General features: G+C 37.5%; 1 protein-coding gene across 1 annotated transcript; it reads left to right on the forward strand.

Annotated features, from left to right (window-relative positions):
* Positions 1-4221: 4221 nt before the first annotated feature.
* adgrl4 (adhesion G protein-coupled receptor L4) lies at positions 4222-16767 on the forward strand. The gene is made up of 16 exons (XM_026345252.1): positions 4222-4343; positions 4766-4915; positions 7335-7484; positions 8067-8216; positions 8544-8614; positions 9419-9598; positions 10132-10315; positions 10482-10595; positions 11117-11316; positions 13072-13251; positions 14241-14444; positions 14745-14965; positions 15488-15554; positions 15689-15780; positions 15967-16135; positions 16397-16767. Exons 1-16 carry the CDS (start codon positions 4298-4300, stop codon positions 16457-16459), a joined length of 2241 nt encoding a protein of 746 aa, XP_026201037.1. The 5' UTR covers positions 4222-4297; the 3' UTR covers positions 16460-16767.

The following is a 16767-nucleotide window of genomic DNA, read 5'->3' on the forward strand; positions in this document are numbered from 1 at the left end:
ATTTATCCCAAAAAGCTCAAACAGTGTTGTCAACAGTGTGTGTTTTTTTTTTTAAGCTGAGGCCTAATAAGAAAGTGCTCTGTGCAGTGCAAAAATTAAATGGCCTTACATTACCACAGTAGCACAGCTGCTATGCAGAGCATCTCACAACAAAACATCTCAGGCCTCTCTGACCTCAAAATGACAAAACAATGGGTCGGTATTTATTACCCTAACCCTCCCCACATCTCCAGTGGCAGACAACACCTGCCATTATTATAACATATTTCCTGCCTACCATGCATAATATCTTAACTTGTAAAATAGATAGTGTTATGAAGTGAAAGTTCAACTTTGAAATGGTTCATTCATTCTTAAATTGCCTGTTAAAATATGTGATACATTCATTAGTTTTTCTCACTAAAGGTACTCACACACCCTACAGTGAAAAAAACAATCTCTGACTAGTAAAATTAGCTTTTTAAGAGTGTGTTGCCATCTTTTAGCATGTCCTCTCTCCAGTCCATTCGATTTTTTAAAATGTCCACTCCTAATTGTTATTTCCTTTGTTGCAGCAAAAACACACTGGACAGCAGAAATTTCTGTTAAATTAAAACATCCCTTTAGGCTACAAACAACCCATACCCAATTCCTGTCTAATTTGATTGTGTAAAGCCACACAAAAAAGTGGCAGACCTAAATTCAATCAAGTGCCCAAAAAAATATTAAAATTCCTTAGTCAACAAAAAGCATCAAACGATATTTTTGAAAATGTAATCTAAAAAGATATTCACATTGTCTTTCCTTTTAGAAGGTATGAATGTAAAAGCAAATGCTGAGGCTTATGAGCTGCACCGACTACGCTTTTTAAAATTAGAAAATATTGTTACTGTGAACTAATTTCACATTTGTGTTGTAGACTACAAACATCTGATGATGAAAAAAGTATGGCAAAAACAATGTTCTAATTAATAGCCTAACAAAAAATAAAGTCAAATGTCTTCATGTAGAAAAATTAAATAAAAATGGCAAAGCTGGTAAAGTTATTATTTATGAAGTGAACTATATTTTTTAAATAACTATCTGCATCTGCAAAGTTACTAAAACATGAGAGTAAAATATAATTAATCTAAAACGCTCCAAAAAGTACCTCAAAATTGTACTTAAGTACACTTGTAGCATAAATATACTTAGGTACCATCTTTAATAGTAGTCAGGTAAAACAAGCTCCTTCTTTTGTAAATGTATGTGGAACAAAAAAATGATTACTTTGATTACCTTTGCCAGGATGTATTGTGAGGAAATTATGCAAATGTTTCAGTCGGTTAAATCACATACTCCATCTGTTCAGGATATCTGTATGTTAATTATTTAGAGAATAAAATATTGTCGATTAAATCCTGCAAACAGGGTTAAGAGTTTGTTATTTTACTCTTTAACCATTTTTCTTATCAAGATATTATAATGTTTTCAGGAAATTACTAAAATAAACAATGTCAGTCATCTTATAGTGCGAGTGCACTGTAATAATCTAAGTGGTAAACTTGGATTTATTCATTTGTTTAGTCTAAAGTATGTTTTTCATGTCACAAGATTTTGAGTTTCACAGGAGAACTGGGTGTACAGCTTTGCTAAACACATCTTATTAATCACACAAGTAGTTCAACTGGTATCAGCTGTTGTTTTAAATGCAGTAGATCTACAGTATGTGTTAGATAAAGTCAGCTTTTCTCCAAATGTACAGTTTGAAACACCAAAGCTAATAAAATCGTTTCCAATGTTTCTTTTACTTGTCAGTCAATAGCTTGTAAAATACTTGTGATTGATCTTGTTGTCTGGCCAAATGCTGACAAATACAAATGGCAAAATCAAATTTTGAACTAAAATAACTGAAGTTACTCATGTAAAGCCTGCCAGACATTATTTCATTGAAGGATGGGTATTCCCTCTGAATGAAGTGCAGGTTATTCTGTTAAAAAAATGCCATCTATACTTAAGTGTAATGCAAATGTTTCAGGATTTTACACACACACACACACACACACACACACACACACACACACCAGCTGGCATCTCTGAACCCAAGCAGAAACCTTGTTTTTTCAACCCTGTGCACTGAAATATTCAGGAGTTTTAACTTTATGAGACAGTCGCTGCCATCTGTGCCCCAGCATTCAGTCCTCCCATCATGGCTGAACATAAGGCCAACATCAGAACTGATATGTGTGAGAAGTGTCAAAATAGATTATCCACTGTACCCTGTATTGCATATCTCAATATTGCCTGAATAGCATAAACAACACTCTGCGTTTGCTCACACACACACAAAAATCATAAGCACAACCCCACACAAAATCCTGCTGATGTAGAGTCAGAATTTCCATATCCATGAGAGAGGAGAGGAAAAGAGGAAACATTTACACAAGACTGCCTCCAGACAGTTGAAGGGATCTTTTCTCTTAGGTATCTTTTTTATTTTTTTTTTTTACAATGTCATTGTGGAGCAAGCAAGCTCCTGGGAGAGCTTTACAAATTTCTCCCTAAATGAGAGATTTCCTGAGACAAAAAAGCGGAGGAGGAAGGGTGCAATCAGTCCAGGTTTGTTCTAGAGAACATCACTTCCTTCCTTACAGTTAGGAGAGTGTCAGAGTGAGACATTCAGATGTGGTTTTCACCAGGCACTTTCCCAGGACAGTAATGCAGAGAAATTCTAATGGTGTCATTCAAAGCAGCTGCCTTTCTCAGCAATAAACTGAACGCCTTGCCTAAGCAATTCAAACCACCTCCACAGATTGCAATACAGTCAACAAAGAACTTATCTTCCAAGTAAAACCATTCATCAATGAATGTGGTTGTGTGCCAAAAAGTAGGAGGCAGTATGAAAAGACCTCAGTTACACCTGAATGGCCACTTCTCTTTTTTGACTATTGCCACAGTTTCACATTTGAATTCACTTGTTTCCTAACTGCTGCCGCCACATAAATTCTGCCTTGAAAGAACAATTCTGCCGATTGATATTCATGGGAGCGGCGGAAAAGCAAAACTGTAAATATCTACACTTGAAATGAGTGGCAGTGGCTTAGTAAAGATGACAAACCGGCAGGGTGTCATTGGGTAAGTTACTTCTCACAACTTTGTCTTTTGTGGGTCAGTAGCCCAGCAACAAAACAGTAAATAACACAGAGCCCTGCTGATTTCCTTCAGAGAGAATGGGGCCATTAGTCCATGACAGGTGTGAAGTAAGATGTGTTGTTTTATCACTTATCTTCAAAGGCACAGTAAGAACATAACTGCAGCACTTATTTCTGTTTATGTAACCACCCTTATCCTACTACAATACAGTTATTACGTTAGTCATGGAGAGAGAGAGAGATACACTCGCTGTCTTTTGAAGGTGCTGAGTATAGAAACGTGAACAATAGAAGACTGCACGATATTTCAACAGCTTTATAAGTGGCACTTCGATATGTCACTGTTTTAGAGGAAACGTGTGTAGAGAGTAAAGAGTGTGTGTGTAAAGAGTTCCAAGAAAGTAAAAAAATAAATAAAATAAAAAACTAAGGGCAAAATCTGTTTTAAAAAAATATATGGTGGTTCATAACCTCGTGTTAAATATTTTCTTTTGTTTTCATACAAAGTGTGATCTGCTAATCACAGTATATGACTCAAAAATGGAAGAATTTAGTTGTTTATAATATTAACAATAGGGATTAGTAACCTTACTACACTCAAACTGAATAGTCTCGGTTACATTTTTCATTCTATAAACAGAAGTCAAATGCTCATACTCCCATTTCTTCAGCAGTACAAGTCTGGAAAATGACATGATACTTAGACCTCAGCCTGAAGAACAACGGATCCGTCACTTAAAGACACACAGCACTGGAATGTGTGTCTGAATGTGTGTACAGGCCTTTGCGGAAGGGAGGGGGTCGTCCTTCAGTGCAGTTAGCCGAGGTTGTTTTGGCCTGTGTTTACATAGTCGTCCCTATGTGTTCAAGTGAGAACAATGGCATGGATACCTCCAAGATGGCGAAGTCATACCATCACTAGCACAACGTGAGAGGGGAAAGAACCTTATTCCTGCTCGAGCTACTTTTATCAAAATAAATTTGGAATCAAATAAAGACGTGTGTTGGGTGTTGTGTATGAAGGTGTTTAAGAAAGGGTCTGAGCTTGTTTTTAAAAGCAGATTAAAGATCAGGACAGGAAGGGCCAGGTTTAGGGAAACAGGAAAACTGATGCAAGGAAATGGACTACGTCACCAGCCAGCCCACTGCAGACTGTGCTAAAAGTAAAATCCAGACCTAGCGCAACTATGGAGTCTTTACTCAAGTCACCAATGAAACTTGTACTTTTGACAGGTACGTGAGCTAATCTATACCACAGCATGGCAGGTGTCTAACATGGTTTAACGGTTACAGATGGATTTTTATATTTGGGAGTCTTTGTATTAACTATGATGGGTTTAGGCTCTGTGACGGGGCAAGAGTTTAGTTCAAGATCAACATTTTTAAGAAATTCTAATCGATTTTTTTCTTTTATTTCTAATAGATTTTTGTGTTTCTATCCAAACTGTATCCTAAATGTGTAGCTCGTGTGTTGTAGTTCTTTGGATTACATATGTCATTAACACAGTTCCCAACGCGGTCAGACGTGCAGATGGAACCACACATGCTAAAAAAAAAGCAGCACTGGCACCACGAAATGCTTTGAAATATCCATATGATTGTTGAGTGAGTGTTAACCTTACACTTCTTTTTGTCTTGCACTTGTATCTGTGCAGCATGGCTCTCCAGTCTGATGGATCCATGCAGCCTTTCTAACATTTGTGATTCTTGTCACGAATTTGCAACATGCAAGCCCATGAATGGATCAAACAAAGCCTGCTTCTGTAACCATGGATATACCGGGGATGGAACAACGTTTTGCAACGGTAAATATAGAAGCACAACTCCAACCATATATCACAGAGTATTTAAGATCTAACAGTATAACCAGCTTTGTGCGTAGCAGCCATGGAAGACTATTTTAGGAGTCCTGTTGTTTGTGACTGTTTAAGCAGGAGCTGTGTTAGTAATCTGAACAACTTTATGACTTTTTGTTTGCCATAACCCTTTTGGGACACAGTTGATATGCGCTTTGGTGGTTTTGTATCCTGTATTCTCTAGAACCTCGTCGGCAGCTCACATCATTAACTGCAGAGAAAGCGCAGCAATGTGAAACATATTTCCATGGGATCTTCACTTTATTAGTAGCATTTTTTAATGGCCAGTGTTGCCTTTCAGTCAGCATTGTTACTTGTGTTATGTTTTCAGGCTGATTAGAATTCCTGGAACCCGGTTTGTTTCCTGGCCAAAACTGGTCACAATCACAGTGCAGCTTACATATCTCGAGAGCCAAATGTAAATCAGAATGTGAGTAATACAAATACTGTGGCGAATGATGTTAAAACAAAAGGGCTTAGTGAAGTTCACAGTTAAGGGGAGTTCCTTCTGGTGGAAGATTTCAAAATGTTTATATTAGTAACAGCAAAAATGTTCAAGTACTAAAAGTAAATCTAATGAACAAACGAGATAATGGTAAGATAGCACAGACAACATTTTAATTAAAAGATATTTTAAAATTATTTTTGTATATTATTTTCCCTAAAACTAAATTACAAAACCCACAGTATCTGTCATACTTGATTATGCTGCTATTGAGATATTAAATATATATATATGTGAGTCATATGTTTGTGCAACATAAAATGGATCAAGGGTCTTGTGTGTCATAAAGATGTTTCCACTTTAAATAAAGTTACCTCCCTCATCAGAGTAGAGGATTTCCCTTCCCGGACAGCTGTTGTGTAAAAAGGTACAGAGGAAAGGAAGAGCAAAGCGTCCATCATACCTAGGCAAGTGAAAACAACAGAGGAATGTCTTACGAGGTCATTTCCAATAAACTGGGAGAGCACAAACGGAAGGTGTGTTGGAAAAACAAAGCTGCAACAGCACTTTATATAATGAGCAGACCAAAGCAGCATCTGCAGCAAAGTCATGCTTTGCAAACGTGGGCAACAGAATAAAAAAAAAGAAAGAAAAACAAGTCTGAGTTCCCCGAAATCAAACAGAGACAAACAACTGCTGAGCACTCACACATTTGAATAATAAAAAATACATATAATTTTGTCTGTAATTAAGGCTCCACCAGAACTGAGCTTGCAGGATCAAACTGAGAGTTTCTTCAGTGCTGATCTAACTGTGGAGGACTGTTCAAGTCGCTATTTGTGTTAACGTGCAGTCAGATTCAAAAAAGCCTGAGAGAGAATGCATTAGGGAAGATGCTTTGTTAACTAGACGTTAGTATGTATGCATTAATGAAGGATATCCAGGCATAATCCACCAAATCATCACTCCTGAAGCGAGTACATGCAGATAACACAGTAGCTCCTCTTTCTGTTTTGGGTAAACAGAAATGTAGCCACCAGATCTTAAGTATGTCATGGGTTTGTGGTGCTATCCTTTTATCCAAAGAATCCTTGTGGCTTACTGCTCTGTTTTGAGTTCAACACACAGGACTGACATCAGATTTTCTGCTGTCAAAACATCTGAACTGTCTTTTTAGTGCAGCTATTTTGTACGAAAAGTCAAAGAATGAGATATTTAGTGTTGAAGGGGCGGAGCAGTGATTCAAATGTCAAAATAAAATATTATTTTTCCACAAAGTTTGCTAGATACAAGTTTAGGCTCTCAAAAGGCATTTTGCTAATTGAAGCAATGGCACCCTGAAGAAAATTGAAAAGTGAATTATTACAATTAATACCTAGGAATAATTCTCAATAGTAATAGCTCAGTAGTCAAATTATTGGTTTCCTGTAGTTTCCAGTAATTTCCTTCTTTTGAGAATGCACACAGGGATGTGAAGAAAAAAAAAAGTGGCACCACCATGCTTTATTCACTCAACATTTTATAATGTGGCATTTTTAGGTTGTTTCTAGATTGAAAATGTCACCAAAGATGCCATACATTAAAATTATCCTTTTTTAAAAAGCTGTGGACGTTCCCATTACGCAAATTGCAAAAATAGATTCATCATGTCATCCTCACATCTACCAAGCAGCCTTTTCTTCTTTCCCTAGAATAAAAGTAAAAAAGAAAATCCATCCAGAAATGTGACGTTTACTTGTAATTGCATTTTCTACATTTGAGTTATTTTTCTTATCCCGACCCAGCTCTAAGTAAAAATGTGAAGTATCCAGTATCTGTTCCACTTTTCAAATACAGCACTTAGATAATTTAAAGTGTCCGTCCCTGCAATCAGTTAAATGTGCATTGTACTTTCCTTTTTCTTTCCTCTCTTCTCAACGTTAGATGACAATGAGTGTCTGAACGTTACTGATATCTGCGGGGACAGGGGGGTCTGCAACAACACAAATGGCAGCTACTACTGTACCTGTGTCTCTGGATACACGTCAACAGGACAGCAAAGGTTCCTACCCAACGATGGCACTGGATGCACTGGTAATATTTTAATCAGCTACATGCAACTGGTCCAGATACCGTGTTGTCATTGTGTGAAGTAGTGACTACCACACAGCTGTGGGGGTGTTGGGACTGTGTGTGTGTGTGTGTGTGAACTGTTTTCTCTTTCACTGTACTGAGGAGGATAAACATGTTGGAGGTGATTTTCCCCTCAGCCTTTCATTTCCTTCCCATCTGCTATTCTGAGAAACCATCTAAGATCCTTTGCTCCATTTGCACTAGAAGAACAACACCTTTGTCACATGCTCTAGTATAAAGGTTTCCTGTAGATTTCCAGCTGGTTCACACATACTCTGTATTAAAGTGTAGAGGCATGCAGCTGATTTTAGAAAGGGATTTAAGAATATTCAAATGTGAAATCTCAAAACCAATAAGCTAGCATAATGCTGATGCTGATTCTGGATTTGTATGAAGAAATCATTTAACACGTGTCATCGTTCAGTATTTTAAGACGGAGTTAAAGCAAATTCACATTTGTGAGTTATCAAATTAATGAGTATCACTTAAATGAAAATGTTTTAAGCATTAATTGGTGCTGAAGCCTTCGTTTGCATCTTTCAGATATTGATGAATGCAGCTTAGGACAAGACTGTGGACCGAACTCAAGCTGCCATAATACGAATGGATCTTTCTATTGCACCTGTCAGCGTGATTACATCCCAACTTCAGGCAGTAAGCACTTTCATCCTGGGAAAGGTGTAAGATGTAAAGGTCGGTATGAGGATGGGAGAGCGCGCCCACACACCCACACACCCACACACACACACACTAGTACCAAAGATGTACATCTTTCTGCATCCTTTTTTTCCACTTCCTCTCTCACACATGCTCATTTTGCACATTTTTGAGAGACTTGAGTACGCAATACATCAAGTAAATGGTGCAATCTTAAATTGTCAGATGTTTTAAGCAATACAGGCATTGATGTCATTTATGTTCAGCTTTTATGAAATTCATATTTTACTGTAGCATCCTGATGAAATCACGGAAGTAAACTCAGCAATCAAAGAGATACTTTTGGTAATTGTTGTTTTTCAGAGGATCCCAAAAAGCACTGCCATGACAACATTGAATGCATGACACAGACTGTCAACAAAACACTTGAATATGTAAGTACCCTTCTTTCAAACTAGACAAAAACAGATATGAAGACACTGCCCTCTGTTGGAGAAAGAGACAATTAGCATGACACTGTGATACAAAGCAATAAGGACACACAGCACAAGCCATTTACACCTAACTGCCACCTGCAGGCAATTAAAGCAATGTTGGCAACAATTTTGGGCGATTTGCGCCATCTATGGGGAAAGAAAAAACTCGTTTTACACCCTTTACACATTCAATGAGTGTGGTTTATTTTATAGTGTGTGTGATGGTCTATTTCTATGATGTTGTCCAAAAAAGAACCTACACACCAGCATAAAAAGGAGGCTGACTGTGCCTCTGTGAGTTGGGCAGTTATCTATGAAACCCTGGGTTGGTGGTTCAACTTCTGGTTCCCCTGATTTCAGGCCACATGTCAAAGTGTCCTGGTCAAGATCCTAAAATGCAGCTGCCTGTTTATAAAATTTCCTCAAGTGGATTAATAAAGTATTATTATTTTTATTATTTTTTTTTTTATTAAAAAAGAAATAGACATTGTAACACTCCTTGCCTGCAGGTGGTGCACAACCTCAGCTACAACAACATGTCATGCCTTTAGGAATATCAGACAACAGATCCTTCTAGTCGGGACTCTCTGGCTTGTTAAATAAGAACATGAAGAGTTTGTGACTGAGCCCCCTACTAGTTTCATCTTAAATGTTAGGATTAGTTCAAAGTTTGGTTATTTTGTAGTTGGAATCAGGCAAAAAGAAATGTATACCAACATGTTTTTAACAGGTCATGAATGATTGAATACAAATACTTTCTAGATGAGCAACCTCACGGAGCCCCAGAGTCTATTGAAGGAAATTGCCAAGCAGACGTCCGGCGACCTCACCTCAGTGGAAGTGATCGCATATGTCGAGGCCTTGTGTCGCTCCACATCAACACTGGCTGTAGCAGAAAAGGATTACGCTGTCAAACCATCTGTCATCAACTCAACTCTTTCGGTAACTTTTGTTTACCGTTATTGTTTCTCTTCCAACATTTGGAGTTCTGCCTCAACTGCAGTTATGCTTTGAACTGGTTTAAATAAAAGTGGCTTTGCATACCACTTAGTTCATTCTTATTATGGACTGTAAAAGACGTTTGAATTGAAACCGTAGGCAGATTATATTGTGTTAACACATTCCAAAGGCGTCTAAGCTCTGCTGTTTTTACCAAAGTGCTCCTCTTTACCTGACCTCTACCTTGCACTGTGTAGACAGCTTTATAAAGAAAGATGACCTATCCTGCAAGTCAACAGAAAAAGATCAACAATGATAGGTTACCAGGTGCAAAATAAAATGTTTCTGACACTTTTAGATTAAGTTACTGTGCAAAGAAAATATGTTTTTATCTCAGGACATATCCACTAATTAATAAAGGTCAAAACACATAAAAGTTATGTTCTAACCACACAGTACCCAGTAATTAACTTACAAGCCGTGCTATTAAAGACAAGTCACGATTTAAAAATTAACTTTTAGTTCTTTTTCAACAGAAATTAGTAAAAGCTGTAAACAACTTGGTGGAGAAGGATGAACGGGTGGCTTGGAGCAGAATGAAAGAAGAGCGTCGGGAGCACACCATCACCAAGCTGCTACACACTGTCGAAGAAAGTGCTCTGACTTTGGCTAACAGCTACAAAACTCCAACTGAGCTTGAAATCAAAGCCACTGAAATGGGTGAGATAATTATTAACACGGAGAGCTCTTATGGACACTCAAATTATATTAAATTGTTCTGCCATTTATCCCTACCTGTGTGCAGAAAGTGAGGTTTTGGATAATTATCATTTTCATTCCTTTAATTTCTTGATATCCCTAACTTTTTTTTTTTTCTCAACCACAGAATTAAAACTCTTCACCTTCGATGCTAATCACACAAAAGACAGACTGACTGCTTCCATAGGAGAAAATCATATTAATTTAACTAGAAAACCGAGACCAGAGGAGAACATAAATGGTGAGATAACCTAGTTTAAATGTTGAGAGAATGGTAACATGAAAAATGTTGCCATCTGCATGCTCGGGTGTACAGGGACTACTGTTTTCCTATGTGTAGCCATATGCTATATATACCTTTTCCCCCAAAAATCCAATGTTATCAAGATTTTTTATTGTTTGTTTGTTTTGTTTTTTGCTGATGCATATAGAAAAATGCAATATGGTAACAGATTTTGAGCCCAGTGGCATATCCTCAAACTTAAAAGTCCACTATTATTCTTATGGCTTTAATAAGACTAGTCAGTATAAAAATGCAACATGATCATTAATCATGAATGATACAGAAACCATCAAATAAAATGATGATGATTTTTTTATTAGACATTTAAATCAGTGTGTCAAAACCAATATCTCCCACACTGCTTTCTGCTCTGTATTATCTAAAAGACCAGCAGGGTAATCATGTAAAATCATGGGTGTCAGTAACTTCGACTCTCTCCTCTCCTTGTCGAACTTTTTTTTTTTTTTTTTGGCCATCAGGAAGTGTGTCGATGGTGTTTGTGCAGTATGACAGCATCAGCGACATCCTGCAGCCGAGCAGCGACCCGGGTGTCACTGACTACTCTCGCTACGCAGGAACAGGGGAAATCACTGTCAACTCCCAAGTCATAGCAGTAGCCGTCAAACCTGCTGACGTTTACCAACTTGACCATGTCACCTTCACTATGAAACACAACAAGGTAAATGGCTATAGAGAGCGCTGAGGCTGGCTACTTTATTTTTCACTTCTGCTTTCCTCACGTATTCCTTCAACATGTTTGCTGCCTCAGGGTGTTGATGCAAGTTTTGTTGAAGAGCAGACTGTGTGTGTGTGTGTGTGTGTGTGTGTGTGTGTGTGTGTGTGTGTGTGTGTGTGTGTGTGTATTCTCCCTTATTCTGTGTATGGAGGTATTTGCTGAAACAAGCTGAGCTTAGATGATTTTATATCAGCATTTTAGAACTTTTCATATTATTTTTTTATTATAAATCTTTTCTTTTTGTTTGACTGAATTAAACATGATTTAGAAGATTATTATTTAGTTTCCTTGCTACTTGAAACGCATTGATATCTTTGCTATATTATATGCGATTTGTATATAACAACTCTAACTTCAGATAGGATCTTGTTCACTCTGAAATATCAATTTTCCCATATCCTTGTCATACACCCTTATCTCACTGGAGCCATCGTTGTTTTGTTTTTTTCTTTGCCGGAAAAAACAGTAGCTTCCTTACTCCCAGATTGACTCTGGCAGTAACTTAATAACTGCCAGAGTTTCCATTAAAGTCAAATTTAAGCTAACTCACATGGGAAGAATAGTTTTTTTAGCGCTTTGCGTAAAGTTTTATGAAATTTTAAGATTTCTTACAATGACCTCTCTGTTAAAGGGAAATGGCAGTGAAAAGGTGAATAGATGATGAAGGAAAATGGGTAATGAGGGAAATAACCCTAAAAGTTAATGTACTGGTATTTTCTTTTTAGATAATGAAAATGTATGAGAAAGTGAAATAATTATTTTTGTTGGACCCTGGAGATTTAAGCCTAACAAAGGAGATGTTGATTTATGTTGAGCTGTGAAAATTCTCTGTAAATTGCCTTGTAAGAGCAACAGTCAATAATTTGGGCTGAACCCCATTTTCAGCCAGAGACTTTCTGCTGCTGAAGTGGTATTTTCCAGTGACACACAGAGTCTGCACCTGTTCGGCGCATGTTGTTTATTTTAGGAGGAAATCCTGTGATTCAAGTGTACAAATGACAAACTTGTAGATACACACTATCAAAAATGTTACACCAACACAGCTATATAATGTATAAATCCAGCTAGATGCAAATAAAAAAGAAATAAAAGTCAACCTGAGAAACACTAGACCACATTTAGCACATGTTCATTGGTTGTTATAACAATTTGACCATTTATGGAAAATATTTCTTCTTGCTTACTTCTGCTTGCAATATTTTTACAGTGAATTTCAATTATAGAAATATGCCATTTGCAGCCTTTTTGCTCTGTTGTATATTTATACAATCTCTCTCAAAAAAATACCTACTGCCGTTCCTCTGGCACGTTGTGCCTCCCGTCATTATTTTTGACCCAAAGTCATGCGTGATAATTATTTGACATTTTATTCTTCTTGTAGTGAGTCATAAATTGAAACCATTTCAAGGAAACAATTAGAAAAGCCAATGCAAACACAGCAATTATATGAGAGCCAATGAAAATGACATAGAAACAGCAATAAATTTATAAATTTTAGTCATGAGGTTTTTTTTTTGCCCTGTGCAATCAAACTTTGGATGGCCTATAATTCATTTTCAATGCTATTTTGATGAGGCCTGCAAAATCTGTTTTTAACCCCCTGGTGATGTGCTATTACAAAGCAGCACAGAACAAAAACTAATAACAACAGCACCATCCACAGTTAACAGCGTCTTTGTTCCTCTCTATCCCCGAAAGCCCATAGACACTGAAGCTGATGTGACAAAGTGCGCCTTCTGGGAGTACGAGCCGGACAGCCTGCGAGGCCACTGGGCCACTCACGGCTGCAAGACCATCCACGTGAACAGCGATGCAACCACCTGCTCCTGCAATCACCTCACACACTTTGCAATCCTCATGTCCTCTGGGCGAGCCAACGTGAGTGAGCGCACTCAGTACAACTAAAGCAGTGCAAAGGCATCCTCGTGCATTCAGTGTTTCTGTTTAAACTGCAGTTTGTAGGAAGAAAGAATGAAAAAGAAAGACAATGAACAAGCCACTAGATTTACCTTTACCAAATATTGAGCCATAGTTTAATACAATTAAATATAACCCATAAAAAAAAAACCCATGTTAGATGAGTAAACAGTAAATATATAAGCTACTTAGAGTTGAGAGTAAGGTTTTTCAACTAAAAAGTAAATTTATATAATTATATAATATATAATATAAGGAGTGTGATAATGTGTTGTCAACGAAGGATCTTCCAGTTTACTAAAAAGATTTAATTGAGAGACACTGTTTTTTTTTTTTATTTGACACTGCTAATACCTACTTTTACTCGGTGTGAGTGGACTTATATTATTAGATTTTGTGTTGAAGGTGCAGACTGACAATATTGCACCAGTTTTCAATTTAACGTAGGAACCTCTCTAGTCACATTGAATGCCAAGAATTTGAAACATGAAGTCCCACTTGTGAAACAGCATTTTTTTTTTTATGCAGCTTAAAAAGTTAAGACCAAACACTGTGAAATACTGTTAAGGTCAACAGATACTGTGAAGACAAGGTGACTGGCTGCACATTACGCTGCAAAGAAACTCTACGGAGATATCCGCCCACAGCTTTTACAGAAACACTGCCCCGTTGTTTTATAGCACTCAACAGTGTCCTTAAAATCTCTAACCTTACATTTAATACGTTAACAGTGAGCTGAGGGGGACTTTGAGATTTGAGGGAGTGTACTTAAATATGAAGAATTATTTAGCCCCCAGAATAAATTTAAAACGCATGTCAGCCGGCCGGCATACTGGTGCAACCGCAGCCCGTGGCCACGTTATATCAACTGATGAATCCAAGCAGAAAACACAGCGTCCGCCTTCCACGAAACTGTGAATGAAACAACTCCCTTTTCATTTGCTTCTCAGCTGGTGGCCCACTATAACATCCTGACCCGGATCACCCAGCTGGGAATGATCATCTCCCTCATCTGTCTGTCCATGTGCATCTTCACCTTCTGGTTCTTCAGTGAGATCCAGAGCACCAGAACCACCATCCACAAGAACCTTTGCTGCAGCCTCTTCATGGCTGAGTTCATCTTCCTGGTCGGGATCAACATGAATACACACAAGGTGAGACGCCGTGAAGCGGTGGCGGATGGTGAAACCTGCTCATCGTGTCAGTTTGTATGTTAGTGTAGCATATTTTACTCCTGCGGCCCCACTCACCTATAACCCCTGCTTTTAATTCAGTTGAACATTGTGAAGGTCTTATTTTTTCCGTCCATATAAATGCTTATTTGATATGAATATGCTAACGAATAGCAGCACAAACACTTCTTACATATAGTAGCAAAATGATACACTTCACACATCATGAAACTGTGAAATCTCTGTGTGTCTTTTTCCCCTCTTTTGTCTGCTCCTTGGCAGCTTTTCTGCTCTGTTATAGCAGGGCTGCTGCACTATTTCTTCCTCGCGGCCTTTGCCTGGATGTGCATCGAGGGCATCCATCTGTACTTAATAGTGGTTGGCGTCATCTACAACAAAGGCTTCCTGCACCGTAATTTTTACATCTTCGGCTATGGAAGCCCAGCAGTGGTGGTGACCATTTCAGCAACACTCGGCTCGAGGTATTATGGCACGGACAAAGTGTAAGTACAAAAAGAACCAAGGTTTGTTTTTCGATTTTTGTTGTTTTGTTTTTTTTTTTTTTTTTGTGCTGAAAAGTGTGAAGACAAAGACTCAAACAAAAAATGGTTTAAAAAGTCATTTAAGATTTTTTGGCAAAGAAAGATAAACAAATTACAATAATTATAATTACAAAGGGACAGAGATTAGGTTTGGCCAGCAGGGACATAAAGGAAGTTGTTTAGACAGCCTGGCAGAAATTAAGTTAATAACTAAAAGGATATTTCAAAACCTTTTGGATATTGTGGAAAATTTGAACAGAAATGTCCAAAAAGTAAAATAAGCCTGTTTTTTATGTAAAATTAAAATAAAACAAGTGTATATTGTTCATTACTGTGATAAGAAGCAGCTTTACAGTGGTTCTTGTACTTGTGGGATGTGAAGGGTATGATCTAGCCCAAACAATAATTAAAAAATTGTATTATTTCTGCACAAGGAGGAAACAAAGACATCTTAAAACACAGATGTTTCTTTTTGTTCTGCAGGTGTTGGTTAAGCACAGAGAACCACTTCATATGGAGTTTCATCGGGCCCGCGTGTTTGATCATCCTGGTAACTTCAGATGTCTTTGTAAAATACTGAACAATGACTGTTCATCACATCATCAAACAGGATTTGTTTCAAAGAGAAATATTAATTTCATCCTGTTTGTTACTCGTATTTGTTTTGGTTGGTCTCCACTTCAGGTTAATCTCTTGGCTTTTGGAGTAATCATCTACAAAGTGTACCGGCACACTGCTGTGAAAAAGCCTGAAATCAGCCACTATGAAAACATCAGGTAGGATAATCTGCACCCGTGTTGAGCAGGACAAAAGGATATTGAAAATCAACATGTAAGTTACTTATCTGCTGGATTATTCTGGTATGAAGTGGCGTCCCCTGAGGTTTCAAATTGCGGTTTGATAAAATGAGAAGTTTGCTGTGATCACCTCCGCTCTGCTGAAGTCACTGTGATCGCCCTCAGGTCGTGTGCCCGTGGTGCCCTGGCTCTGCTGTTCGTGCTGGGAGCCACCTGGACCTTTGGAGTGCTGCACATCCTCCACGAGACCACCCTCACCGCCTATTTGTTCACCCTCACCAACGCTTTCCAGGGCATGTTCATCTTCATCTTCCTCTGTGTGCTGTCCAGAAAGGTAAATTCTTCCTTCTGCTTGGATTTCTTATATTATATTATATTATATTATATTATATTATATTATATTATATTATATTATATTATATTATATTATATTATATTATATTATATTATATTATATTATATACTACATATATGTGCATATTTAGCTAACTGTAGCTATAATAAATACAAAAAACTAATAGTAAAATAGTAGTTATATTCAACCTCTCACTGTATAATTGTTTAAATTCCACCCTGTATGCATTTTTTTTTCCAGATTCAGGAGGAGTACTACAGGCTTTTCAGAAATGTGCCATGTTGTTTTGAATGCCTGAGATGAATTATTGAAACTAAAGCCTGATTGTCTCCATTTGTACAATAACAGTCAACACTACAACCATACCACGTCCTGTGATTCAGGCTATTACATTTGGAAAATGTTATGGGAGAAATTGTTTAGCGCAGATGTCAAAAAAAAAAAGGCATTTACCTGAGAGTAATACTGGAATAGAAATACTTTGTTTATTTTCAGTTTAATTCAATAACTTTTCAATTATCAGCATTACACACCAAATAACCTGCACAGTCTGTTTTCATTGCTCCTTTCTTGTGTTTGTAAATTATTAAAAATGAATGTGGCAAATCCAA

This window comes from Anabas testudineus, chromosome 4, assembly GCF_900324465.2.
Source record: "Anabas testudineus chromosome 4, fAnaTes1.2, whole genome shotgun sequence".
Taxonomy (NCBI): Eukaryota; Metazoa; Chordata; class Actinopteri; order Anabantiformes; family Anabantidae; genus Anabas; species Anabas testudineus.

Bases quoted from the DNA above. Each gene is read 5' to 3' on its own strand.
- adgrl4 (XM_026345252.1), top strand. From the start codon at position 4,298: ATGGAGTCTTTACTCAAGTCACCAATGAAACTTGTACTTTTGACAG. The intron at 8,217-8,543 runs GTCGGTATGAGG...GTTGTTTTTCAG, and splicing joins GAAAGGTGTAAGATGTAAAG to AGGATCCCAAAAAGCACTGC. The intron at 13,252-14,240 runs GTGAGTGAGCGC...TTTGCTTCTCAG, and splicing joins TGTCCTCTGGGCGAGCCAAC to CTGGTGGCCCACTATAACAT.